The sequence below is a fragment of the Salvelinus sp. IW2-2015 genome, linkage group LG37 (genome assembly GCF_002910315.2).
Source record: "Salvelinus sp. IW2-2015 linkage group LG37, ASM291031v2, whole genome shotgun sequence".
Classification (NCBI taxonomy): Eukaryota; Metazoa; Chordata; class Actinopteri; order Salmoniformes; family Salmonidae; genus Salvelinus; species Salvelinus sp. IW2-2015.
This window is the reverse complement of record NC_036876.1, coordinates 648,141-675,648: the sequence shown is the minus strand read 5'-3', so window position 1 is coordinate 675,648 and position 27,508 is coordinate 648,141. Positions and strand designations below refer to the sequence as shown.

The 27,508-nt window shown below is 44.3% G+C and overlaps 2 protein-coding genes across 2 annotated transcripts in view; one reads left to right on the top strand and one right to left on the bottom strand.

Annotated features, from left to right (window-relative positions):
• LOC111960124 (dynactin subunit 1) overlaps window positions 1–2,183 on the bottom strand; it is a 41,307-nt gene extending 39,124 nt beyond the window's left edge. Inside the window, exon 1 of the mRNA XM_070437795.1 lies at window positions 2,024–2,183. The gene's annotated coding sequence lies outside the window, so the exon portion shown is untranslated. The remainder of the gene's footprint in view (window positions 1–2,023) is intronic.
• Window positions 300–27,508, top strand: part of LOC111960123 (tudor domain-containing protein 7B-like) — a 44,131-nt gene continuing 16,922 nt past the window's right edge. The window contains 6 exon segments of the mRNA XM_070437824.1: window positions 300–719; window positions 18,394–18,606; window positions 19,372–19,516; window positions 20,393–20,612; window positions 26,490–26,569; window positions 27,160–27,410. Coding sequence (XP_070293925.1) covers window positions 642–719; window positions 18,394–18,606; window positions 19,372–19,516; window positions 20,393–20,612; window positions 26,490–26,569; window positions 27,160–27,410 — 987 coding nt within the window. The 5' untranslated portion in view covers window positions 300–641.

Sequence of the window (27,508 nt, the reverse complement as noted above, 5' to 3'; positions counted from 1 at the left end):
TAATTTCCCATTAGTTCAGACTGCCAGGAAGAGGCTGAGAGGGAAAATGGCTTATATAGGCCTATTCCACTACAAGTACTAGAAACAAACAACATATTGATGATATATCCATGAGGTCTAGTTCCCTCCTCTGAATGTCAACTAGCTGACTCTTAGCTAGCTAGGCCATATAGACACACAGCCAGCTGACTCATGCTAGCTAGGCCACAGACAGCCTGAGGACAGAGCAGTCACACGCCCAGTCATATGTTTCAGCAGACTGTAACCATTACGGCCGGTAGACACACAGACAGTACCGCTCACCGTCTACCCACATTGAGGAAATCTTTGAGAAATGGTCAAAATGGGCCATGGAGGAACATGGCAAACATCATATGTGGGTCTTCAGGGAGGCAATGCCATGTGAGAGGAGACCAGATTAGCTGTAGCTAGCCTGATAGATATAGTCCAAAAGGCAGACAACTGGGAGGAGTAGCCAGGATCATGGCAGGAATGGTGTTAGTCAGAAACTGGAAACAAGAGAACTAGAAACTGAGCTCTTATGTCATAACACCGGAACATCCAGGAAATGCCATTAACATTGGGATAGTCTACCCTTCCTTCCTAACCGTGACTTCTTCAGCTGAAGCGGTGAACAGATCATGGAGCCACAACATGTTATTTCATCATCATCATCACCAAAATCATCATCTTCAGCACCGTGCTGCATAGCCTGCATTGTGAGTAAAACTAGTATTTTATCTTCATTTCTGTGCCAGCAGAATCAACAAGAGAACTGCTCTTGATACAGTTCTGTTCTCGAATGTGGCACCACTAAAAATGGTTGACGCAAGTATCAAATCAAAAGTAGCCTATAGACAATCACTAGCCTTAGGTAAAATAACTGACTGTTGCTGTTTGTCCGTTCAATCAAATCAACTCATATGTAGGAATTAGTCTAGTCTTAGACAGAATATCAGATAGGACTCACCAAGGACTCACCAAGCTACCCCGGCCCATTGCCAGGACGGCCACGGAATGCCGCCTGCGCATTCCAGCCATATTGACTTGCCTTATTTATCCGCAAAATAACAACAGTATGAAACAGTGTAAGCTTTTCCATCTCTCCTCCTAGCTTCTCTCACTGTTTTTCTGAGAGGAAGTGTTTGTGACAGAGACAGGAGAGGAGAGAAAAAGAGAAGGGTCTCTGGCAGGGGAAGCTATTAGTGATGCTTTGCCTTCAGCATCCAGAAATCACCACAACTCTAAGTGAGCTTGTGTACTTCTCCCGAATCCCAGCAAGTACACAATAACATTGTTGTCTCCAGCTGTAGCAGCTAGATCATTATGGGAAAACAGAAAATAATCTTGCCATAACAATACCTGACAAGACACTAGTAGGGCCTGATATGGACCTCTGTACTGAAAGAAGAACATCACTCAGTCAGTGAGAAAGGATGTGTTTCTGATTATGCTCATGTCAGCACTTGACTGTCACCAATAGAAATGATCATCCTCCTTTTCAGGAGTATCTACTTCAGAGGTTGTCAGTGTCATCTTGCCCTGTAAGATCAGGTGAAAGTGTCATCCAGCAGAAACATTATGAGTTGGCAAGCTAAACTAGCTAGCTAGCCAGCCAGGTTCAGTGGTTAACGTTTGTCATCTAACTTAGTTAGCTAACGCTAGTTGGTTACTTAGCTAGCTAACTGTGGTGTGTTTCGCGTCAGTCAAAAATCTGATTGTAATGTTAGCTAACGTTAGGTAGCTCGAGCAAACAAATTAGCTAGCTAACTACTCTGAAAAATGTATATTCATACAGTTTTCCCATAGAAAGAAGCAGTGACTGTGGCGAGCTAACGTTAACTAAAATCATTTGCTAGCTAACGTTAAATCAACAATACATTTCATTGTAGCTAGAAACGCTAGCTAGCGAACGTTAGATTCATAGCTAACGTTAGCTAACGTTATACTAGATGCGAAGTGTTAGCCTGACAGTCAATAATCTTGAGAAGATAGATAACGTTAGCAAACTTCTACCACCTACCTGCAAATTGACAAAGTTAGGTTTGGTATGATGTTCCAAAAGAACTTGTTGGTTAAACGGAAGAAAAAAATATACATGCAAGGGTCAGTTAGCAAAATGCCATGTCCACCCTATAATAAGCTATTATAAGAACGGTCCACCCACAACAACTTCCGGTGCTTTTTTCTTATTATAAATGGTCTACTTCCGGTTATTCTGACAAAAGTGAAATTTGTATTAATTAGAATTACATTACAGTAGTTCCAATAACAATGGCTAATACATTTTTAACATCAGGACACGATATCACACAAAAACGAATATATTCCAAGCGCCCACACCTGTTGTATTGATGGATAACTATGTGCACTGACAATCCACGGTGGTGAGTAGGCCTACACAGGTCAGCTATATAATATAAAGTAACTCAACTTCTAAATAAATGTTGTTAAACTTCATTTTCGCGTTTTATATACAAATGTGAGACATGTCTAGAAGTACAAATACGTTTCTGAAATCACTAGCAACCTGAACAAACATCAAACACATTTGCAATCAGTATTTGGCTCGACATATCAAATCAAATTTCAAATCAAATCAACTTTATTTATATAGCCCTTCGTACATCAGATGATATCTCAAAGTGCTGTACAGAAACCCAGCCTAAAACCCCAAACAGCAAGCAATGCAGGTGTAGAAGCACAGTGGCTAGGAAAAACTCCCTAGAAAGGCCAAAACCTAGGATGAAACCTAGAGAGGAACCAGGCTATGAGGGGTGGCCAGTCCTCTTCTGGCTGTGCCGGGTGGAGATTATAACAGAACATGGCCAGACTGTTCAATGTTCATAATGACCAGCATGGTCAAATAATAATAATCACAAGTAGTTGTCGAGGGTGCAAGCAAGTCAGCACCTCAGGAGTAAATGTCAGTGGGCTTTTCATAGCCGATCATTAAGAGTATCTCTACCGCTCCTGCTGTCCTAGAGAGTTGAAAACAAGCAGGTCTGGGACAGGTAGCACGTCCGTGAACAGGTCGGGGTTCCATAGCCGCAGCGAAGAACAGTTGAAACTGGAGCAGCAGCCACGGCCATGTGGGACTGGGGACAGCAAGGAGTCATCATGCCAGGTAGTCCTGAGGCATGGTCCTAGGGCTCAGGTCCTCCGAAGAGAGAGAAAGAAAGAGAGAAAGAGAGATTAGAGAGAGCATACTTAAATTACACAAGGACACTCGATAGACAGGAGAAATACTCAGATATAACAAACTGACCCTAGCCCCCCGACACATAACTACTGCAGCATAAATACTGGAGGCTGAGACAGGAGGGGTCAGGAGACACTGTGGCCCATCCGTGATACCCGCGGCAGGGCCAAACAGGAAGGATATAACCCCACACACATTTTGCCAAAGCACAGCCCCCACCACTAGAGGATATCTTCAACACCAAACTTACCATCCTGAGACAAGGCCGGTATAACCCACAAAGATCTTCGCCAGGCACAACCCAAGGGGGGGGGGGGCGCCAACCCAGACAGGAAGATCACATCAGTGACTCAACCCACTCAAGTGACGCACCACTCCTAGGGACGGCAATGAAAGAGACCAGTAAGCAGTGACTCAGCCCCTATAATAGGGTTAGAGGCAGAGAATCCCAGTGGAGAGAGGGGAAACCGGCCAGGCAGAGACAGCAAGGGTGGTTCGTTGCTCAGAGCCTTCCGTTCACCTTCAACACTCCTGGGCCAGACTACACTCAATCGGTATGACCCACTGAAGAGATGAGTCTTCAGTAAAGACTAAAAAGTTGAGACCCGAGTCTGCGTCTCTCACATGGGTAGGCAGACCATTCCTAAAAATTGAGTTCTATAGGAGAAAGCCCTGCCTCAGCTGTTTGCTTAGAAAATCTCAGGAACAAATTTAGGAGGCCTGCATCTTGTGACCGTAGCGTACGTGTAGGTATGTACGACAAGGACCAAAATCGGAAAGATAGGTAGAAGCAAGCCCATGTAATCGCTTGTAAGTTAACAGTAAAACCTTGAATAGCCCTTCGCCTTAACAGGAAGCCAGTGTAGGGAGACTAGCACTGGGAGTAATTATGCAAATGTTTTGTTTAGTCAGGAATTCTAGAAGCCCGTTATTTAGCACCTAACTGAAGTTTACTTGAGAAATGCTTATATCCGGGTAGCCGGAAGCTAGAGCATTGCAGTAGTCTAAAACCTAGAAGTAACAAACAAAAAGCAGATGGATTAAATTTTTCTGCACATCATTTTTGGGACAGAAAAGTTTTTCTGATTTTTGCAATATATACGTAGATGGAAAAAAAGCTGCCCTTGAACAAGTCTTGATAGGTTCATCAAAAGAAGATCAGGGTCATAACACCAGTAACCGCCCGAGGTCCTTCACAAGTTTTTTTGAGACACGACTTTACAACATCAAGATTAATGTCAAGATTCAAATAGAATATGGTGAGTGACGGTTAGTTATTATATATACAACACAGCACACCACAAGTCTAAATTTGGATAAATCGTCTAAATTAATTTAAACAATATTTTGTTAGCTGATGAATGAGGACCCAAAAGCAGACGTAATAGCAACAAACGACGTCTTTATTCCAGTAATCCAACAAAAGATCGATCTTCTGGATATAACAAATAGGTAAAGTCCAAAACAGGAAACTGAAATACCCACGTACGATCGAACATTACCCGATACGATACAGTATACAGCAGACAGAGGACAAACGACTGCAACGAAACCGCGACAAAAACACCGACGTGACTGCTCGTAGCCGAACCGCCAGCACACGAAACTGCACAAATGAGTCGTGTTCAAGGAAGCGCACAGCAACAGTGAGGTCAGCTTTAAGCCATATGATCACGCTCTCCACAAATTCCCTACGCAGATCTCTGAAGAAGAGGCAAAGAACAACGAACAAGGGTCGGTAACAAACGGACAAACAGGAGCAGCAAAACATCACAAACACAGATCAAAACACAGCTGAATCTCAGACTGACCAGGACGACTTAAGCGACGATATAAATTCGTAAGCCAGGGGCAAAAACAGAGGGAGGAAAGCAAAATATAATAAATACAAGGCAGGACACAAAACACAACCACTAGATACAGCAGGGCAAGGCTACCCAACAATAAGAGGGATACAAGATGTTCTGTGAAACACGAAGAGTACTCACAACACAAACTAGACCAAAAAATGCAAACGTGCGTTAAGATCGCCACGCGCCAGTACAAGAATAAGAGCACCGAGCGCAAAGATCGACAACCAGCTGGACGCAGCAACCATACATCAACACAAAGTGCACAAATACCAAGACTAATTGAGCAGGAGCTATTCAAGACAACACCCACAGAAACACCTCCCGACACATCACAGCGCCTGTAACAGGTTCAGGTGAACTGGCGACGAATATCATAGGATTGGGTGAGAATTGAGAACAGCGCGGGCTGGGCTGACCGGTGGAACTCGCCATAGTACTCCACAAAATCAAGGCATCCAATGAGCAAGACAGAACAAATCAGGCCTTCGCACAGCCAGATGTAACACATAGAAACTCTATAAAAACGCCCAGTGAACAAAATAGCCAAACACAGGTGACAAGGAAGCCACAGCGACAATATAATCAGCTCTATCAGCAAGTAGAAGACGATATAGACGCATGAGAAGGAGGACTTGGGGTGGGGCAGGGGTGGGGAGTGATGGGTAGATCGTCGTTCGGGAGATAACATGGTGTATCTGTTTACATAAGTTATCAACCCTTCACCACCTTCTTTTTCCCCCTTTCCTCTCCTTACAACCTATTCCCACCTTCCCTCCCTTCGGGGTCCTCCATTATTTCATTACAATTTTAACAAGCTGCTTACGTGCCGCACCCGGTAATTTATGGGAGATAGTGGTCCGCTGGCTTGGGGCCCCCCAGGGGCCAATAGCCCGACACCACGGTAAATTGTCTTCTGACTGCTAGTGCTGGAAATGATGAGCCGCTGACAAGGACAGGACGAGTAGGGGAAGGCTGCGAGAGAAATACTGTGTGTATATATGTTGTATGTAGTGTATGTGTATATTTGGAAACAAAAACACCAAGCTCTTCTTAAAGATAGGCAACTCAGGAGTATGAGACCAAGCTATGAGAGAAGTCCTGTAGAGGATGCATTTGTGTCCCTCATTGTAAGGGTACTCAGAAAAAATGCTGAATTTCAAATAGGTTTATGTTGTACAGCCATTGTAGACACTTGCAGAGGGCCTGTGTCCACTTGGTTGTAATGCTGCTAAAGTAAGTATAAACAAAGAACATGAGAAAGAAACTGTGGCCTGTGACAGGTTTACCTTCAGTGTTTTCTTTTCTGAGCAGACATCTAAGAGACGATAATGAAATTGTCAGTGGGTAAATAATTGGCATGTCACAGGAGATTTACTAAGAAATGGTAGTTGTGGGACTTTGAACTCTGAAAAGCACGTTTGCGTTTCAAGCTCACCTCGAAAAAGGTATAACTTCAAAGAAGAATTAAATACCCGAAGAAGACGACAAGCTACGTCTACATACATGTGAATGAAAGAAAGTTTACATTCTAGATTCAAAAAACATTGAATACTTAATGAAATATAACTACAGAATAACAATTTACAGACATGATGTGGTGAAAGTCTATCTTGAGAACACACCCTGTAATAAAACAACCAAGGTCAAAAGAAGTTATAGAGAAAAAACATTCATGATAAATACACTATTAATGTTTAATTAAACAATTTACTTAATAAACACATTATTAGGGCGAGAAACCCATAATCCCAGCTACAGATAGTGACTAATGTAAAATAGAGAAAGAGAAAATGTAAAGAGAACAATTTGAATAGATTATAGGAGTTATCCTGTATAGACTGTGGAAACGCAGAAAGTAACTTCAACAATCTTCACAACAAATTTTTCTTTCCTGCGCCAAATAAACCTCTTTGTCCTCATCGAGTGTGTGCCACGAGGCCCTCTCAAGTTCTCTCAAATCTGGATGTCTATTGATGAAAGAGGGGCAAGGAGTGAAGGAAGTTTGAATACAAGACAAGCAAGGCAGAAACACTCCTGGGTTTCGTCGGGCATTGGATCCTCCAATATTGCGGAAATTCAGTACAATCACTACTCATGACTACCGTTAAAAAGACATTTCATTAAAGAGATAGGCGGTAAGGGAGGCAGGAGAGAGAGAGAGAGAAGAGACAAACAAGTAAAGAAAAAAAGTAGAGGTCAGAACCTAATAAGACCAGCAGAGGGAAGCACAGGGACAAGACATGATGATCAAAGACAAAACATGACAGACCCCCCCACTCACCGAGCGCCTCCTGGCGCACTCGAGGAGGAACCCTGGCGGCAACGAAGGAATTCATCAAATCAACGAACGGTCCAGCACGTCCCGAGATGGAACCCACTCCTCTCCTCAGGACCGTAACCCCCCAATCCACTAAGTACTGGTGACCACGTCCCGAGAACGCATGTCCATGATCTTCCGTACCTTGTAAATAGGAGCGCCCTCGACAAGGACGGGGGGGGGGAGGGAAAACGAACGGGGGCGCGAAGAAAAGGCTTGACCACAAGAGACATGGAAGACAGGGTGGACGCGACGAAGATGTCGCGGAAGAAGCAGTCGCACAGCGAACAGGATGACGACCTGAGAGACAGCGGACGGACCAATGAACCGCGGAGTCAACTTGCGAGAAGCTGTCGTAAGGGGAAGGTTACGAGTTGGAAAGCCACACTCTCTGACCGCGACAATACCTAGGACTCTAATCCTACGTTTATTGGCGGCTCTCAAGTCCGCGCCCTGTAACGGCAAAGTGCAGACCTGACCCTCCTCCAGGTGCGCTCACAACGTTGGACAAAAGCCTGAGCGGAGGAACGCTGGACTCGGCGAGCTGGACGAGAACAGAGGAGGCTGGTACCCAAGACTACTCTGAAACGGAGATAGCCCGGTAGCAGACGAAGGAACGAGTTGTGAGCGTACTCAGCAGGGGACTGTTCTGCCAAGACAGGGTTTCGAAACGAAGGCTGCGTATATGCGACCAATCGACTGATTGGCCCTTTCTGCTTGACCGTTAGACTGGGGATGAAACCCGGGAAGAGAACTGACGGAAGCACCAATCAAACGACAGAACTCCTCCAAAACTGTGACGTGAATTGCGGACCTCTGTCTGAAACGGCGTCTAACGGGAGGCCATGAAATTCTGAACACATTCTCAATGATGATTTGTGCCGTCTCCTTAGCGGAAGAAAGCTTAGCGAGGGAATGAAATGTGCCGCCTTAGAGAACCTATCGATAACCGTAAGAATCACAGTCTTCCCCGCAGACGAAGGCAGACCGGTAATAAAGTCTAGCTAGGCGATGTGAGACACATGGTCGAGAAGGAATGGGAAGCGGTCTGAGACGACCGGCAGAGGAGAAGTTACCTGACTTAGTCTGCGCGCAGTCCGAACAAGCAGCCACGAAACCGGCGCGTGTGCCCGCTCCTGAGTCGGCCACCAAAACCGCTGGCGAATAGAAGCAAGCGTACCCGAACGCCGGGGTGGCCAGCTAACTTGGCAGAGTGAGCCCACTGAAGAACAGCCAGACGAGTAGAGACAGGAACGAACAGAAGGTTACTAGGACAAGCGCGCGGCGACGCAGTGTGAGTGAGTGCTTGCTTTACCTGTCTCTCAATTCCCCAGACAGTCAACCCGACAACACGCCTTCAGGGAGAATCCCCTCGGGGTCGGTAGAAGCCACAGAAGAACTAAAGAGACGGATAAGGCATCAGGCTTGGTGTTCTTATTTCCCGGACGATAGGAAATCACGAACTCGAAACGAGCGAAAAACAACGCCCAACGAGCTTGACGTGCATTAAGTCGTTTGGCAGAAACGGATGTACTCAAGGTTCTTATGGTCAGTCCAAACGACAAAAGGGACGGTCGCCCCTCCAAACCACTGTCGCCATTCGCCTATGGCTAAGGGGATGGCGAGCAGTTCGCGGTTACCCACATCATAGTTGCGTTCCGATGGCGACAGGCGATGAGAAAAGTAAGCGCAAGGATGGACCTTATCGTCAGAATGGAAGCGCTTGGAGACAAGAATGGCTCCCACGCCCACCTCTGAAGCGTCAACCTCGACAATGAATTGTTTAGTGACGTCAGGAGTAACAAGGATAGGGGCGGATGTAAAACGCTTCTTGAGGAGATCAAAAGCTCCCTGGGCGGGAACCGGACCACTTAAGCAAGTCTTGGACAGAAGTCAGAGCTGTGAGAGGGACAGCACTTGACCGAAATTACGAATGAAACGCCGGATAGAAATTAGCGAAACCGAGAAAGCGCTGCAACTCGACACGTGACTTAGGAACGCGGGCCAATCGCTGACAGCCTGGACTTAGGGGATCCATCTGAATGCTTCAGCCGGAAATAACAAGACCGAGAAATGTGACAGAGGAGAATGAAAGGCGCACTTCTCAGCCTTCACGTAGAGACAATTCTCTAAAAGGCGGCGGAGTACACGTCGAACGGTCTGAACATGAATCTCGAGTGACGGTGAAAAAAATCAGGAATCGTCAAGGGTAAAACGAAAAAACAAAAATGTTCAGCATGTCTTCTCAGTACATCATTACACATAATGCCTGAAAAACAGCTGGAGCATTAGCGAGACCGAACGGCAGAAAACCGGTATTCAAAATGCCCTAACGGAGTGTTAAACGCCGTTTTCCACTCGTCCCCTCTCTGATGCGTACGAGATGGTAAGCGTTACGAAGGTCCAACTTAGTAAAGAACTGGCTCCCTGCAAAATCTCGAAGGCTGACGACATAAGGGGAAGCGGATAACGATTCTTAACCGTTATGTCATTCAGCCCTCGATAATCCACGCAGGGGCGCAGAGTACGTCCTTCTTCTTAACAAAGAAAACCCCGCTCCGGCGGGAGAGGAAGAAGGCACCACGGTACCGGCGTCGAGAGAACAGACAATAATCCTCGAGAGCCTTACGTTCGGGAGCCGACAGAGAGTATAGTCTACCCCGAGGGGAGGTGGTCCCCGGAAGGAGATCAAACAACAATCATACGACCGGTGAGGAGGAAGGGAGCTGGCTCTGGACCGACTGAAGACCGTGCGCAGATCATGATATTCCTCCGGCACACCTGTCAAATCACCAGGTTCCTCCTGAGTAGAGGGGACAGAAGACACAGGAGGGATAGCAGACATTAAACACTAACATGACAAGAAAACGTTCCAGAGTAGGATAGAATTACTAGACAATTAATAGAAGGATTATGACATACTAGCCAGGGATGACCCAAAACAACAGGTGTAAAGGTGAACAGAAAAATCAAAAAGGAAATGGTCTCACTGTGGTTACCAGATACTGTGAGGGTTAAAGGTAGTGTCTCACATCTGATACTGGGGAGAAGACTACCATCTAAGGCGAACATGGGCGTGGGCTTCCCTAACTGTCTGAGAGGAATGTCATGTTTCCGAGCCCATGCTTCGTCCATAAAACAACCCTCAGCCCCAGAGTCTATCAAGGCACTGCAGGAAGCAGCCGAACCGGTCCAGCGTAGATGGACCGACAATGTAGTACAGGATCTTGATGGAGAGACCTGAGTAGTAGCGCTCACCAGTACCCTCCGCTTACTGATGAGCTCTGGCTTTTACTGGACATGACATGACAAAATGTCCAGCAGAACCGCAATAGAGGCAAAGGCGGTTGGTAATTCTCCGTTCCTCTCCTTAGTCGAGATGCGAATACCTCCCAGCTGCATGGGCTCAGTCTTGAGCCGGTGGGAGGAGATGGTTGAGATGCGGAGAGGGGAAACACCGTTAACGCGAGCCCTCTTCCACGAGCTCGTGACGAAGATCTACCCGTCGTTCTATGCGGATGGCGAGTGCAATCAAAGAGTCCACGCTGGAAGGAACCTCCCGGGAGAGAATCTCATCCTTAACTCAGCGTGGAGTCCCTCCAGAAAACGAGCGAGCAACGCCGGCTCGTTCCAGTCACTGGATGCAGCAAGAGTGCGAAACTCTATAGAGTAATCCGTTATGGATCGATCACCTTGACATAGGGAAGCCAGGCCCCTGGAAGCCTCCTTCCCAAAAAACTGAACGATCAAAACCCGTATCATCTCCTCTTTAAAGTTCTGATAAACGTTAGAACACTCAGCCCTTGCCTCCCAGATAGCTGTGCCCCACTCCCGAGCCCGACCAGTAAGGAGTGATATGACGTAAGCGATCCGAGCTCTCTCTCTAGAGTACGTGTTGGGCTGGAGAGAGAACACAATATCACACTGGGTGAGAAAGGAGCGACACTCAGTGGGCTGCCAGAGTAACATGGTGGGTTATTAACCCTAGGTTCCGGAGACTCGGAAGACCAGGAAGTAGCTGGTGGCACGAGACGAAGACTCAGAAACTGTCCAGAGAGATCGGAGACCTGAGCGGCCAGGGTCTCAACGGCATGACGAGCAGCAAACAATTCCTGCTCGTGTCTGCCGAGCATTGCTCCCTGGAACTCGACGGCAGTGTTGAGAGAATCCATAGTCGCTGGGTCCATCTTGGTCGGATTCTTCTGTTATGCTGATGAATGAGGACCCAAAAGCGACGTAATAGCAACAGAGTCTTTATTCCAGTATCAAACAAACAATGATTCTTCTGGATATATCAAAGGTAAATCCAAAACAGGAAACTGAATCCTCTCGTCAGTAGAGAGGAACGACTGGAGACGCGACCACAGACTGCAGGTCGCTTCAGGAAGGCACAGGCCGTAGCTGACATAGACACCTGCTCACACGCAGCATCTGAAGAAGGCAAAAACACGACAGGGCGGAACAAGGACACAGGACAGCAAACATCAAACAAGAATCCGACAAGGACAGAAGCAGAAAACAGAGGGAGAAATAGGGACTCTAATCAGAGGGCAAAATAGGGGACAGGTGTGAAAGAGTAAATGAGGTCGTTAGGAGAATGAGAAACAGCTGGGAGCAGGAACGGAACGATAGAGAGAGAGAGCGGGAGAGGGAGAGAGGGAGGAGGAGAGAGAGAGAGAGAAAGAGGGAAAGAACCTAATAAGACCAGCAGAGGGAAGCACAGGGACAAGACATGATGATCAAAGACAAAACATGACAATATTAGCTTTTTGGTCTTAATTTAAGGTTAGCAGTGTGGCTATGGTTAGGTTTAAAATAACATTTTAAGAAGATACCTTACATAAATCGGTGGAGTTTCTTATTTGCGATTGTGGTAACTAGTAACGACCTAGAGTGACGTGCTCAACTAGCAATGCGCAAAACGTTTATATAGAAACAAAACTGATTAAAATATTCGTACTGTTTTTGCATTCACATGAGCTCAGTAGAAAAAAAGGTTCCAAAAGGGTTATTCAACTGTTCCCTTTTGAGTTCCATGTACAACCATCTGTAGAAAGGCCTCTACATGGCACCCAAAAGGGTTCTACCTGGAACCAGAAGGGTTCTTCAAATGGTTCTCCCATGGGGAGATTATTTGAGATTTGGGTTTACAGGTATCAAAAATCGAATACATATTCTTTGGCACATTCTTGTAAACAACAGGTGTAGACTTACAGTGAAATGCTTACTTACGGCCCTTCCCATCAATGCAGAGAGATAAAATAGAGAAATATTAACACAAGGAGTAAATACACAACGAGTAACTATAATTTGGCTATATCCACATGGCAAGTACCGAGTCGATATGCAGAGGTAGGAGGTAATTCCGCAACAGGATAGATATTAAACATTAGCAGCAGCGTATGTGATGAGTCAAAAGAGTTAGTGCAAAAAGGGTCAATGCAGATAGTTATTAGCTACCTGGACTAACTATTAAATAGTTACCGAAATAGCAGTCTTATGGCTTGGGGGTAAAATCTGTTCAGGGTCCTGTTGGTTCTAGACTTGGTGCATCAGTACTGATTGCCGTGCAGTAGCTGAGAGAACAGTCTATGACTTGGGTGGTATAGAAGTCCTGGATGGCAGGGAGCTCGGCCCCAATGATGTACTGGGCAGTGCACACTACCCTCTGTAGTGCCTGGTCAGAAGCCGAGCAGTTGCCAGTTGCCAAGATGCTCTCAATGGTGCAGCTGTAGGACCTTTTGAGGATCTGATGGCCCATGACAAATCTTTTCAGCCTCCTGAGGGGGAAGAGGCCTTCTCGTGCCTTCTTCATCACTGTGTGTGGACCATGATAATTCCTTAGTGATGTGGACACCAAGGAACTTGAAGCTCTCGACCCGCTCCACTACAGCCCCGTCAATGTGGATGGGGGTGTGCTCGGGTCTCAATTTCCCATTATCCACAATCAGATCCTTTGTCTTGCTGACGTTGAAAGAGAGGTTGTTGTCCTAGCACCACACTGCCAGGTCTCTGACCTCCCTGTAGGCTGTCTCATCATCATCGGTGATCAGGCCAACCATGTTGTGTCGTCAGCAAACTTTATGATGGTGTTGGAGTCGTGCATGGCCACACAGTCGTGGGTGAAGAGGGAGTACGGTAGGGGAATATGCACGCATCTCTGTGTTGAGGGTCAGCGTGGTGAATGTGTTGTTTCAGGTGGTGGCGGCCCGTCAGTTGCAGAGGGAGGTGTTCAATCCCAGGGTCCTGAACTTAGTGATGAGCTTGGAGGGCACTATGGTGTTGAATGCTGAGCTATAGTCAACGAACAGCATCCTCACATAGGTGTTCAGGTGGGAAAGGGCAGTGTGGAGTGTAATAGTGATTGCATCATCTGTGGATCTGTTTGGGGCGGTATGCGAATTGAAGTGGGTTTAGGGTTTCTGGGATAATGGTGTTGATGTGAGCCATGACCAGCCCTTCAAAGCATTTCATGGCTACATATGTGAGTGCTATGGGGCGATAGTCATTTAGACAGGTTACCTTGGCGTCCTATTCAGGGGGTTTACTTGTACATCAAGCTGCCTCACGCTACAGAAGCAGGAGATAGGCTCCTGCTCCTATGAGCCGCTCCGGCTCGCACACGTTAAGGCTCGTGCAAGGCTGCTTACTTACCTTGGCGTTCTTGGGCACAGAGACTATGGTGGTTTGCTTGAAACATGTAGGTATTACAGACTGGGTCAGGGAGAGGTTGAAAATGTCAGCGAAGACACTTGCCAGCTGGTCAGCGCATGCTCTGAGTACACGTCCTGGTAATCTGTCTGACTCTGTGGCCTTGTGAATGTTAACTTGTTTAAAGGTCTTACTCATATCGGCTACGGAGAGCGATATCACACAGTCGTCCAGAACAGCTGGTGCTCTCATGCATGGTTCAGTGTTGCTTACCTCCAAGCATAGTTGTGTTAGTCAACATAGATTAGTCAGATGGAAAAGATATTCAGAGCCTTTTATTCAATGGCTTGGTAGACTATCTTAGATTGTTGGCTGTTAAAGGCTCTCTATGATGAAAAGAGAACTATGAATGTTAGAGATCGCCTGCACAAATAAAAATACACCTTATGGAACAGCGGGGACTGTGAAGAGATACACACACACACTCACAGGAACAGACACACGCACACACACGCTAGCACACGCACTCTACACACACACACATACATTGTAACATTGTTGTATGGTGGTATTATACATGTTGTATTGTAGATGTGTAGTGGTGTAATAATGTTATATGATGTACTGTTTTTATCTTTTGTTTTATGTGTGATGTAAGCGCCTTAATGTGTTTGGATCCCAGGAATAGTAGCTGCTGCCTTGGCCTAACCCTAATACTTGGCAGCTAATGGGGATCCCTGATAAATACATCAAATTAAAATGCAAAAATAAATACTTTGTAAAGGGCTGACAAAATACTTTTTGTAGTTAGCTTATGTTTAGAGCTTCAACCTCAGGATAAGACTAAAATCATAAAATAAAAAGGTGTACTTATCCCATCCCAAAACCCGCATAGAATGATGGTTTTAACATGCCTTTCAGTCCAACAATTATATAACCATCTGGTTGTGGAGACTGTAGTCAGGAAGGAGGGAAGGCAGCAGCCCAGATCTATGTGAGAAATGTGAGGGAGGAAAAAAAAGAGACTGACTGGGTCAGTCTGTAGCGCAACTTCACTTTATGCAACAGTGTAACCAACCTTCCATCTGAAGTACCATCTGAAGAATTCCACCGCATATACAAAACGTTGAGCTCTCAGCTCTCTATAAGAACTAGAGACAGAGATAAGCAGCTTACTTTGTGGCACACAGTGGCAGTGAATAATGTTTTGCCTACTCTTTTTTCTCACTCTAAGACGATAGCATACCCGCTGAAAAAAACCAAATAGATCTATACACAGAATAAGTGTCACTTATAATAAATCATTGTAGTTTGGACAACAGTTTCCTGTGTGCGCCTCCGCTATGATGGAATTGGCGTGGGGCTGTGCGGAGATGGCCAATCACATCACAGACGAGGTAGGCTACCGTAACCCACCAACCGGGCCTGCTGGGAGGCGCTTTGTTAGAGCGCAGCTTTGGGTGAGCTGGGACAGCTCAAGACCGCAAGGGCGACAGACCAACAATCAGGGAGTGTGACGAGCAGCAAGTTATCCGTGTCACTCTCGTCTCTTTTCCTTCCCAGCAAGGTAAGAGTTATATTGACTGGCATTACTTGAATTAATGATCATATTACTGAGATTAAATAGTTGCTGTGATAGTACGTTTTCGTTTTGATACTATTTGGTGAATGCTTAAAAGCCCTCTGAAGTCCCATGAAGTGGCAAGAGTACGGAGCTCGATAGAGCGACATAACGTCGCTTGACAGGACACTTATATGGGATCAATATCAAATGTATTGTGAACACACAGCATGCATTTTGTATTCGTGTATCATGATCTGTACAAATAAGCAACAATCCACAAATGTAAATCACTTTCCACAAATGTAAATCACTTTCCACAAACACCTTTTGATTTGTATTTGTAAATCGATATATTGCATTAGACTTTTTTTTATAACTGCAGATATGCAGGTCATTTCCAAGGGCCTTAAGTAAAATTACTGCCATTAGCACAATTAGATTTATGAGGTAAAATTGTTTTTCTTTATCATCATTATAGTTAAGGAAACCGAGCAGCACATTCTCCCATAGAAAAACAAAAGTCATCAAGAATAACAACATTTATAAAACTATGAATATCTTGCCATCATTTCTTTACAAGTAGACAATGCCAAAATAAATGCAAAACTGTTTCTGGATGCTCAACACAAAAAGTACAGTTAATGTTAATGTCTTTTTGGAGTTTCTTCTGGTAATGATTCGCAAGGTAATACTTATGGATCATTCCGAAAGAGACCTCTTTGATCTTGTTAACAAGCAGGTATTTGTGTGGTAATAACCAGACTTTTTTCCAATAGATATTATTGACAAATGTATTCCAGTAAGTTGTGACATAAGGAATGGATGCAATATCCCTTTGAAATAAAGCACGTATAGATCTGTTGTTCTGAGGGAGCAAGGAGAAACATATTTCCTATTGGAGAGTCAACTGGATTAAGCGAGGGTAGGTCAAGAAGGTGAGGTCTGGTTACACCTCTAAACAACATGAGAGGTCCAGATGGAATAGCATTAAAGACTATGGCGAACTCTCTAGGTGTAACAGGGATATTGTAATGAGGTAAAAAATCCTCATATTGAGTAACAATCCTTCTGCATTAAAAAGTTGACTCACCAGCGGGATATGATTATTAAACCAGTTCTTAAAAAATAGACTTGTTTCTATACAAAATATCCGTATAGTTCCAAATGAAATACCTATGCGGGGAAAATTATGTTTATATATTAACAACTACGCTAATAATACTTGTCTATGACAAGCAGATCATTTTGTAGGAATAGTTACAAAGTAACATCAAATTGAAGCCACTAAAACGGGAGAAGATGTAAGGAGGGATGCAATTCCAAATTGAAGTAGGATTCTGAAATGTTTAGCCCAATTTATCTTAAGTATTATTCAAAGTAGGAAAATTCCAAAAAATTGAGTCCACCATATTCATATGTGTTCATAACGACAGATTTCCTAGTATAATGTGTACGGTTTTTCCAGATGAAGTTGAAAAGCATCTGGTCAACTGCTTTACCTATTTTGTTGTCAAGATGCAGGGACTGGGCTGCATAACTAAGTCTGGAGATACCTTCAGCTTTAGAAAGCAATACTCGACCTTTCAAGCATAAATCCCTCTGCAACCAATGGTTCAACTTCTTTTAGTTTTTTTCGATAATAGGTATGAAATTTAATGAGCATCTTATCTTTCCTGTTGACCCTTACACATGGTAATCCCAAGGTATGTTACCTTTTCCTTGACTGGAATATTGCATATAGTATATATGCAATAGGGTATCACACAGTCTTTAACAGCATACAATTTACACTTATTAAGGTGTAGGCAAAGACCAGATGCTTTGGGAAAAATATTTATCACGTCGACTGCTCTAGGAATCTGATCAGCATCTTTCAAAAAGAGGGTGGTGTCATCTGCAAGCTGACTTATGATAATATCTCTGTCAGCAATAGAGATCTCCTTTATATTGCTGGATTTAACAGAACATTTAAGAAGTTGGGTTGCAAGCAGGAAGAGGTAAGGCAAAATTGGGCAACCTTGCCTAATTCCTCTTTTCAAATCTAGTAGAAGTGCCATCCTTTAATTTAATGGAACTGTTCCCATTCATTATATAGAGTTTCAATAGTACTACAAAATAATTCCCCAAAACCACATTTGTCAAGGGAGAGAAATAGAAACTCATGTTCCACTGTATTAAAGGATTCATAAAAGTCTAAGAAGACAATCGAACTATCTTGGAAGATTAGATCCGAATAGTCAATAGTCTCCTGTCCCTGACAATCTGTTCTTAGATCAGTGATAGGAAGCCTGTCTGACAAGGCACCCCTGTTCAAAGTATATCTGATAATGTCATCAAGGGGCTGTGCCTTGTACCAATACCTTTTTAATACAACACATCTGTATTGTGCCCAAAGACAGGGGAATTAGTTTCCATTAATTACAGAACAAGCACAGTAACATACTTTTTTAATTGTCCTATAACTTGCTACCATGCTATTACCATGTTGGTCCCACTTTCGGTGCTATAATGTAAAGTTCTACGACAGTGCCAGTACTCTGCCCTCCTGGCCAGGTGTCCCGGATTTACGTTTACTATGTTACGTCTAGTCTATGAGACCAGGCATTTTGGCCAGGGTTCCCTTGAAAAATAGGTATTTTGACCTCACCTTTATCAGGACAACCTGGTCAAATAAAATAATAATAGTTATGTAAGTCACCCTTTATTTGAATAGGTCAATGGATCAAACTATGATATAAAACAGCTGTCTTTGTCCTAATAAAACTGTTATCAAGAATTTCTACTTCTTGGTTTTATGTCCATATAGATGACAGACGTGGAGCTGATGAAGAGGATGTTACGGGCGGTGCTGGCGGCCAATAAGAGCGGGCCCGGGGTGTCTTTGTCTCGCCTCCAGTCTGAATACAAGGCTCTGACTGGTGAACAGATCCCTCATAAACAGATGGGTCATGCCAGTCTGGACACCCTGCTGCACAGCATTCCCAGCGTGGTTCACATGGAGCGCAACCGTACTGGGGAGGTGAGGAGAGAGTGTACACACATACACATACAAACTCATGGATGGATGGATGCATGGATGGACGGATAGATGGATGGACGGATAGATGGGTGGGTGGGTGGGTGGGTGGATGGATGGATGGACCGGGAGACAAACAGCATGAGGAGAAAACACACAAACACATAGACGGACGGACATGGACACACACACACAACACATGTACACCAACACGCACATATATACACACACACACACCAACACTCACAGACACACAAACACGCACACGTACACACACACACAGTCTTGTACAGCTAACCTTGTGGGGACTCAGATTTCAGTCCCATTCAAAATCTTATTTTCCCTAAACTTAACCCTAAACCTAACGCTAACCCCTACTCTTACCCTAACCTAACCCTAGCATCTAACCCTAGCATCTAACCCTGAAACTAACCCTAGCTTCTGACCCTAACTCAAAATGTAATTCTAACACTAATTCTAACCTTAACCCCCTAGAAATATAGCATTTGACCTCGTCAGGACTAACAAAATGTCCCCAGTTGGTCAAATTTTTGTTCGTTTACTATTAGTCCCCACAATTCGCTTACTGCACACATACACTCCAGTGGCTGGCTAAAGATAATGAAAGTATCAAAATATGTCTCTATGAGACGTCAAAGTAATTAAAGCAATGATCCTGAACGATTAGCATCCTGCTGGTGTGAGATAATGAGTGTGCCCTGTGGTGTGTGTGTGGACGTCTGCGTGTCTCCTCTCGATCCTCTCCAGATGGTGTGTTTCGCCTCAGTCTCCAGCGAGACGGCCCACGTTGCCAAACTGGTGGCTCGACAGCGTACCTCCAAGAAGACTGGACGACCCCAAATGGTCAACTGTCAGATGAGGGTCAAACCGGCCGCCCCTCTCATCCTCAATGGTAGGGGGTATGTGTGTGTGTGTGTTTGTCTGTGTGTGTGTGTCTGTGTGGGGGGAGGTCTTTGTCTGACTGCCTAATCCATATTATTTTTCAATATGGAGTGGCTTCGGAGCTGACTTTTCTTGACCCCTCTTCCCCACAGCTAAAGGTCCCCACGCTTCTGCGCAAGTGCGGGTTTCTACATAACAGAACCGAATACAATAGCAGTGTAACATTACTGGAAGACAAAAAACACCACCTCATTTCTTATGAGGTTTCTCTGTCTCGCCACCTCCAGTGTCGCCTCGCCTAACCTCAGATGGCGCGTCACTAGACACTGTGTAACTGAGTTGCGTTGTGAGACAGACTGCCACATTCGGTAATTAGCTGAAGCTGAAGTATCTGTACAAGCAGTGGAATAAGGAGGCGACCTGGCTGCGGTGGAGGACTTGGTGAGTATTAGGTTCTGCAGAGGTGTGGAAGGGAGGATGAGAGGAGGAGGGAGGAGGAGACAGTCAGGCTTAGTGGTATGGTGTGGAGTAGTGTGGTGTGAAGTGGTGTTGTGTGGTGTGGAGTGTGACGTCATGACAGCTGGGATGGGCTGTAACATATCAGACAGAATCAGACAGGTCAGAGTTGCGTTGTGAGGCAGACTGCCACATTCGTGAGTATTAGGTTCTGCAGAGGTGTGGAAGGGAGGATTTTGTCTAACTGTGTTATTTTCTCCCCTTGCCAACTGACCTGTTGTAGATGATGGATGTGAAGGGCGTGCGTTTCTGAGTATGACGTGGAATGCTTTGCCTATTTGTGTGTGTTTGTTCTGTACATGTTTCTATGTGTGTATACAGCTGTGTATTTCTTATCATCCTGCCACCACCATCTTTGTCTCCTCCCTAGCCAAGCCCAGAACCTCCCTGAGACAGCCTGACCACAGGGGTGTGGTGCGAGGAGGAGGTGGGGGCGGCCGGGGATTGGGAGGCCAGCATGGAGACTTCAGACAGGGGAGGGACATGAGGAACACCCAATCAGAGGGAAAGAGCAATCAGAGCTCCAACCAGAACAAACCAATCAATCAGAACACCCCTGCTACCAGGAAGTCCTATGTGCCCTTTGAGAGGTGAGTGGTGATTAGTGGAAACCATAAACTAGACTGGCTAGACTGCACTAATCATTCCCTTATGACTGAAAGGAGTTCAATGGAGGAAGAACTTGTCAAAAAGAAAGACGGACTGACGTTTTCTCGCTCTGCTGACCTAGTACTGTGAATAGCTATCCTCTGTTGGGGCTGTTTGAAATTCTGTCCTTGTAGAACGACTCTCTAGAAATGAAATAGTTCGAGTTTCTTACTCTGTTAAAGGTGGAATCTGCAGTTGGGGGAAATAGTGCCACTGGCCACTCCACCACGGTTGTTATTGTTTCTGTTGCGGAGCTGAGGAGCGCTGCGCAGATTAGTGAAAAACATTTCAGCACATATTGTTCTCGTCTACCGTGCGTGCGATGATGTCAGAGGGGGGAAAACGGTTTGTTTTCAGTATCTTCTTTGTTGTTGTAATAACGCAAATGGATGTGGCCGTTTCACCATTAAGGATTCCAGCTTTAAGGAAATATCACTTTGAGTTGCAAGCATTGCCGTCGCTGCGGGGGGGGGGGCGATTCTGTTCCATGCACTCTACAGATTAGCAGCCCAATGAATCAGCATGTCTGTAGTAGGACAGTCACTTTCATCTGACGTCTCAAATCAAATGCAAAGAGACACGCAGGCAGGCAGCATGCACACACGCACGCAAACACACGTACGTACGCACACACACACACACACACACAGATATACACTCAAACACACACACAGATATACACACACCCACAAACACACACAGATACACACACACACATGCACACACACAGATATACACTCAAACACACGCACAGATATACACACACCCACAAACACACACACACGCATACACACATGCCCACACACACATCTGAGTGTATGTGAGGTCACTCACATTACAGCCAGGGTTGGAGAGCAACTGATTACATGTAATCTGATTATATATATATATTTTAAGTACCTGTAATCAGTTACGTTATCAGCTAAAATATTGTAATCAGATTACAGATATATATTTTTAAACTAGATGATTACATCTTGGATTCATTTTAAATTCAGAAAGGATGTTTGCGAGAAAAAAAATACATTGACATCTTTCTGTTTTCTCAATGGCATTCAATTCAGCATGGAAGAAAGGTGCAAGTTTAAATTTGTTCCACCTGAGCGAGTCTGACCACAAGTCAGAGACCACTATGATGTCAGAGACCATTACGATGACACACCAAATGCGTTTTATGAATCCTTTTTTTATTCTTCTAATGCCTCATAAGGGGAAAGTAATTCAACATTAACTGAAAGTAATTAGTTAACTGAATTTGGTTATACAAATGTAATGTTACTGCTAAAATAATTTGACAGGTAACTAGTAGCGGATTACATTTAGAAACTCACCTACCTACCCGACCCTGATTACAGACGGTCTCAAAAGTTTATCTGGCTTCCTGTTAACTGTTGGGGCAGAAAGTATTTAACAGTTACAGTTGAAGTCAGACGTTTACATACACCTTAGCCAAATACATTTAAACTCAGTTTTTCACAATTCCTGACATTCAATTCCTGTAAGAATTCCCTGTCTTAGGTCAGTTAGGATCACCTCTTTATTTTAAGAATGTGAAATGGCAGAATAATAGTAGAGAATGATTTATTTCAGCTTTTATTTCTTTCATCACATTCCCAGTGGATCAGAAGTTAACATACACTGAATTAGTATTTGGTAGCATTGCCTTTAAATTGTTAAACTTGGGTCAAACGTTTCAGGTAGCCTTCAACAAGCTTCCCACAATAAGTTGCGTACATTTTGGCCCATTCCTCCTGACAGAGCTGGTGTAACTGAGTCTGGTTTGTAGGCCTCCTTGCGCACACACACTTTTTCAGTTCTGCACACAAATTTTCTATAGGATTGAGGTCAGGGCTTTGTGATGGCCACTCCAAATACATTGACTTTGTTGTACTTAAGCCATTTTGCCACAACTTTGGAAGTATGCTTGGGGTCATTGTCCATTTGGAAGACCCATTTGCGACCAAGCTTTAACTTCCTGACTGATGCCTTGAGATGTTGCTTCAATATATCCACATAATTTTCCTCCCTCATGGTGCCATCCATTTTGTGAAGTGCACCAGTCCCTCCTGCAGCAAAGCACTCCAACATGATGCTGCCACCCCTGTGCTTCACGTTGGGATGGTGTTCTTCGGCTTCCAAGCCTCCCCCTTTTTCCTACAAACATAACGATGGTCATTATGGCCAAACAGTTCCATTTTTGTTTCATCAGACCAGAGGACATTTCTCCAAAAAGTATGATCTTTGTCCCCATGTGCAGTTGCAAACCATAGTCTGGCTTTTTTATGGCGGTTTTGGAGCAGTGGCTTCTTCCTTGCTGGCCTTTCAGGTTATGTCGATATAGGACTCGTTTTACTGTGAATATAGATACTTTTGTACCTGTTTCCTCCAGCATCTTCACAAGGTCCTTTGCTGTTGTTCTGGGATTGATTTGCACTTTTCACACCAAAGTACGTTCACCTTCCTGTGCGTTATGACGGCTGCGTAGTTCCATGGTGTTTATACTTGCGTACTATTGTTTGTACAGATGAACGTGGTACCTTCAGGCGTTTGGAAATTTCTCCCAAGGATGAACCAGACTTGTGGAGGTCTATAATTTTTTTTCTGAGGTCTTGGCTGATTTCTTTTGATTTTCCAACGATGTCAAGCAAAGAGGCACTGAGTTTGAAGGTAGGCCTTGAAATATATCCACAGGTACACCTCCAATTGACTCAAATTATGTCAATTAGCCTATCAGAAGCTTCTAAAGCCATGACTTTCATTTTCTGGAATTTTCCAAGCTGTTTAAAGGCACAGTCAACTTAGTTTATGTAAACTTCTGACACACTGGAATTGTGAGACAGTGAATTACAAGTGAAATAATCTGTCTGTAAACAAATGTTGGAAAAATTACTTGTGTCATGTACAAAGTAGATGTCCTATCTGACATGTCAAACTATAGTTTGTTAACTAGAAATTTGTGGAGTGGTTGAAAAATGAGTTTTAATGACTCCAATCTAAGTGTATGTAAACTTCAGACTTCAACTGTATATGTAGCTATCCATCCTAGTTTACAATATATAATATTTAAATGTATATTCCAGTGTTATGTACAGTGGGCCCAGGAGTTTTCCTGTGTGCTGACCACAACCTCACCTGACCTGACCAGGGGAAAGAAACTCCTAGGCTATGATTTATGGACGGGAGTTTTTCCTGGTCATTCAACATGGTTATGAAAACTCCTGGCGCCTCATTTATCAACCGCGCGTTGGTACAAATATGTGGGTGAACCAAGCGTAGGATAATTTCCACGCAAAGTGTGAGATGTAGTAATATGAACGTTCGCTTGAGAGTGTGGGTAAATGTACGCACAGCCATGACCGTGCGTAGACACAGCCAAGTGGTGGGATAAGGGAACTGCTTGTCAAGCATAACCTCGGGAATGGAGAAAATATATGTTTAAAATGTGTGAAATTGGGAGAGTAATAATTAAAGAATTTTTCGTTTTCATTGTATTTCCATTGTGAATTCATGCAACACGTCTTGACCATATCAGTGCATTTGTCACGATAATAATAACGATAATAATCCATATATCCACCTGCATTGCTTGCTGTTTGGGGTTTTAGGCTGGGTTTCTGTACAGCACTTTGATATATCAGCTGATGTAAGAAGGGCTATATAAATACATTTGATTTGATAAAGTACAGTCATTTGTTAAAGTAGAGGTACGTGTGAAAGTAAAACCATTGTTGATATACAATAAAAGACAGATAATGGGAAATCCAATGAGAGATGGCTGATCTTGCTCTGTTTTGAAGATTTGGCACACGTTGCATTTCTTAGAGACCGTTTTTAGAGACAGGTGGGACTTTTTTGCACTAAATACATATTGGCTCATCATATATACTGTAGTTTCCCAAACCAATCTCTAAGGATTTAGAAAGGCAAACACATGCCATTCCGGTGCACATTCAAGTGCTATCCACCCTCGGGTTTTTACTTTTCAGCGGGAGCTTGTTGATCGGCATCTCACAGCCCTCGATTAACCAATGTTTTGGATGCAATCATCAGCAAAACGACCAGTTAAATACAATTTCGATACACCATCGCACAACTGGTTGAAGTCAAGAGGGGTTTCTTTTCCATTAGGGCTCCCAAATACGAACGGAACAATTGACAGCACGCACATCGCCATAAAAGCACCAAATCAAAACGAGTTCAACTATATGAACTGAAAAGGCTTCCACTCATAATGTGCAGGTGATAGGTTATGTGACGCGGGAAAGACTATAGTGGCCAGGTGGAATGCACCACTCGTTCATTCTGCAGAACAGCAATGTTGGCCTATACACCTACAGGAGGGAGCTGTTGAGGATGGATGGCTTATTGGTGAGTGTTGCCTACTCATTTGAAGTAAATTTGCCATTGCTAAAGCAACTTGAATTGTCCTAATGGTCCTCTCTTTGTAGCAATGTTTACTGGTCAAGGCACAACTGAGCGAGCCAAATAAAACCTTTTGGCTGTACTCAATCTCTGACACTAGCACCTCTTATTCAGTCTCAGAGAAGTATTTTTTCCCAAGTTCTATTTGGTTGTGCTTTGTATTTTATGGTAGGGCGTTGTATATTCCCCACTGGCTTTAAAGGGAGGATTTTTGGCCCTATGTGGTTAATTAGGGGCGTTTCGAAATGCAAACAGCCAAGGTCGTGCACGATCACTGAAGCTAATAACAATTGGTATTTATCAATGGTTATCTACTACCGGTGTGAGTATGATGCTCGTAGGTTTGTTTGATAAATCATACTTTTATTATGCGTACGAACATTCTAAGTTCCGTTCGCAAGTAGTATTTTAGAATAATTTCTATGCAATAATGATAAATGAGGACCCGGGCCCACAATTATCTATGTCTGGGGATTTCAGGCCTGTTTCGGGTGCTGTTCTGCCTAGCGACTCTGTTGTATAAGCGTGATCTATTCAGAATGTTATGCTCCCATTGTCTAAGGTAATTCTGGGATGGAGAAGATCCCTTCAGAGAGAATTATGGGTAGTAAGTAGAAGGGGAGAAGGCTCACTCACCCATTGAATTGAATAGGGATGACTGTTCGAGGAATTATTCCATTTCTATGAGGATATCTCAGGCCTCTACACTCTAGCACAGGCCTAATGTTTATGGTGTGTGAACAGGGTACAGTAGAGTACAGCAGTCTCATCTAACACTGACTGAGTTGACTGATATTGCTGGCTTCTTCCGCCGGAGTCTTTTTTTGGTTGAGAAATGGGGACACAAACTGCGATTATGTATCCAACCAGGAAACTAAACAAAAAGGAAATGAATGCAAGTCCTTGTGTTATTCCTCCATTGTCCGCCATTGGTTCAGAAGTGTCTGTTTTGTCTGATTGTGAGGAATTCTTAGTCAGGTGAACAGAAGGACTTGAGTTCCTGTATGTTGTTATGATCACACCACGTCTCGTTAATCATAAGGCATACCCCCCCACCCCTCTTCTTACCAGAAAGATGCTTGTTTCTGTCGGCGCGATGCGTGAAGAAACCAGCTGGTTGTACCGACTCCGATAGTGTGTCTCGAGTGAGCCATGTTTCCGTGAAGCAAAGAACGTTACAGTCTCTTATGTCTCTCTGGAATGCTACCCTTGCTCGGATTTCATCAACCTTGTTGTCAAGAGACTGGACATTGGCGAGTAGTATGCTCGGGAGCGGTGCGCGATGTGGAGCCTGACCAGAAGACCGCTTCGTCTGCCCCTTAGACTCTCTGTCATTTGAAGGATACAGTAGAAATGGTTCTAAGTCAACACTCTCTCTCTTCTTGTTGTGTGTTTAGGTCAGACAAAAGGATGACCCTGCCGTCACTGTTCCAGAAGGAAGTGTACACTCATTTCTCCAGGAACACCCAGAGCAACCGTACGTGGGACACACACACACACACACACACACACACACAAATGCCCAGCAGAGCAACAGTATGTAGGACCGTTTAAGGACTACAATAGACTGACTGTATGTCACAGATCAGGGGTTTTATCGGTTGCTGTTTTCATCTGGGGTGTAGTTCCTCACAGAGAGATCAGTCTTTACATCAGAAGTAAAACAGCTGTGTAAATGACTGTTTCAAGAGATGACTGACCCCTCTGGTTCCAGTCCTTCACATTACTGTCCTTTGAATACAGCACGTCTCAAAGCAAAAATCACATTACAGGCTAGAGATTAGCATTAGGCTGCTAACTCATGACTTAATTCTCGGTAATAAGAGACAGGTCTAGGAAAGCAGACCGTTTTTAGTGTTACCCCGAGGCACCAAAAGTCTCTTGCAATGTAACACAGAGTTTTTCTCTGGGCCCTAGACTATAGCTGCCTTGTCAGGACAGACTCCTGGACTTATATATTCCATATGATCCCAAAAACGGTGTAATAACACGTCTATACCTGTATTATTTCATACAAATCGTGCCTGACCAATTTCACCTAAAATGTCCCCCTCTTTCCTCCTCCAGCTTCTACAAACTTCAAAGAAAATGCTGTCTCTGGGAAGCCCAAGCCACATCACTACCCCAAGGACTACAACCCCTCACCCGGGGGGAACTACAACCCCCAGAAGGTGCAAGGGCGTATCAGAGAGGTGCTGAACAAGTACAGTAATGGTTTCTGGGTGTCCAAGCTGCCTCAGCTCTACAGAGAACTGTACAAACAGGACCTGCCTAGTGAAGCAATCAAAGACTTGGAGCACTGGACACACATCTGCACCGTACATACCATACTTGTATTGTATTTATACTGCTGTACAGTATTAAATAACACTTGAAATATCACTATCTTGGTAAGACCTGGAGCACTGAACACACA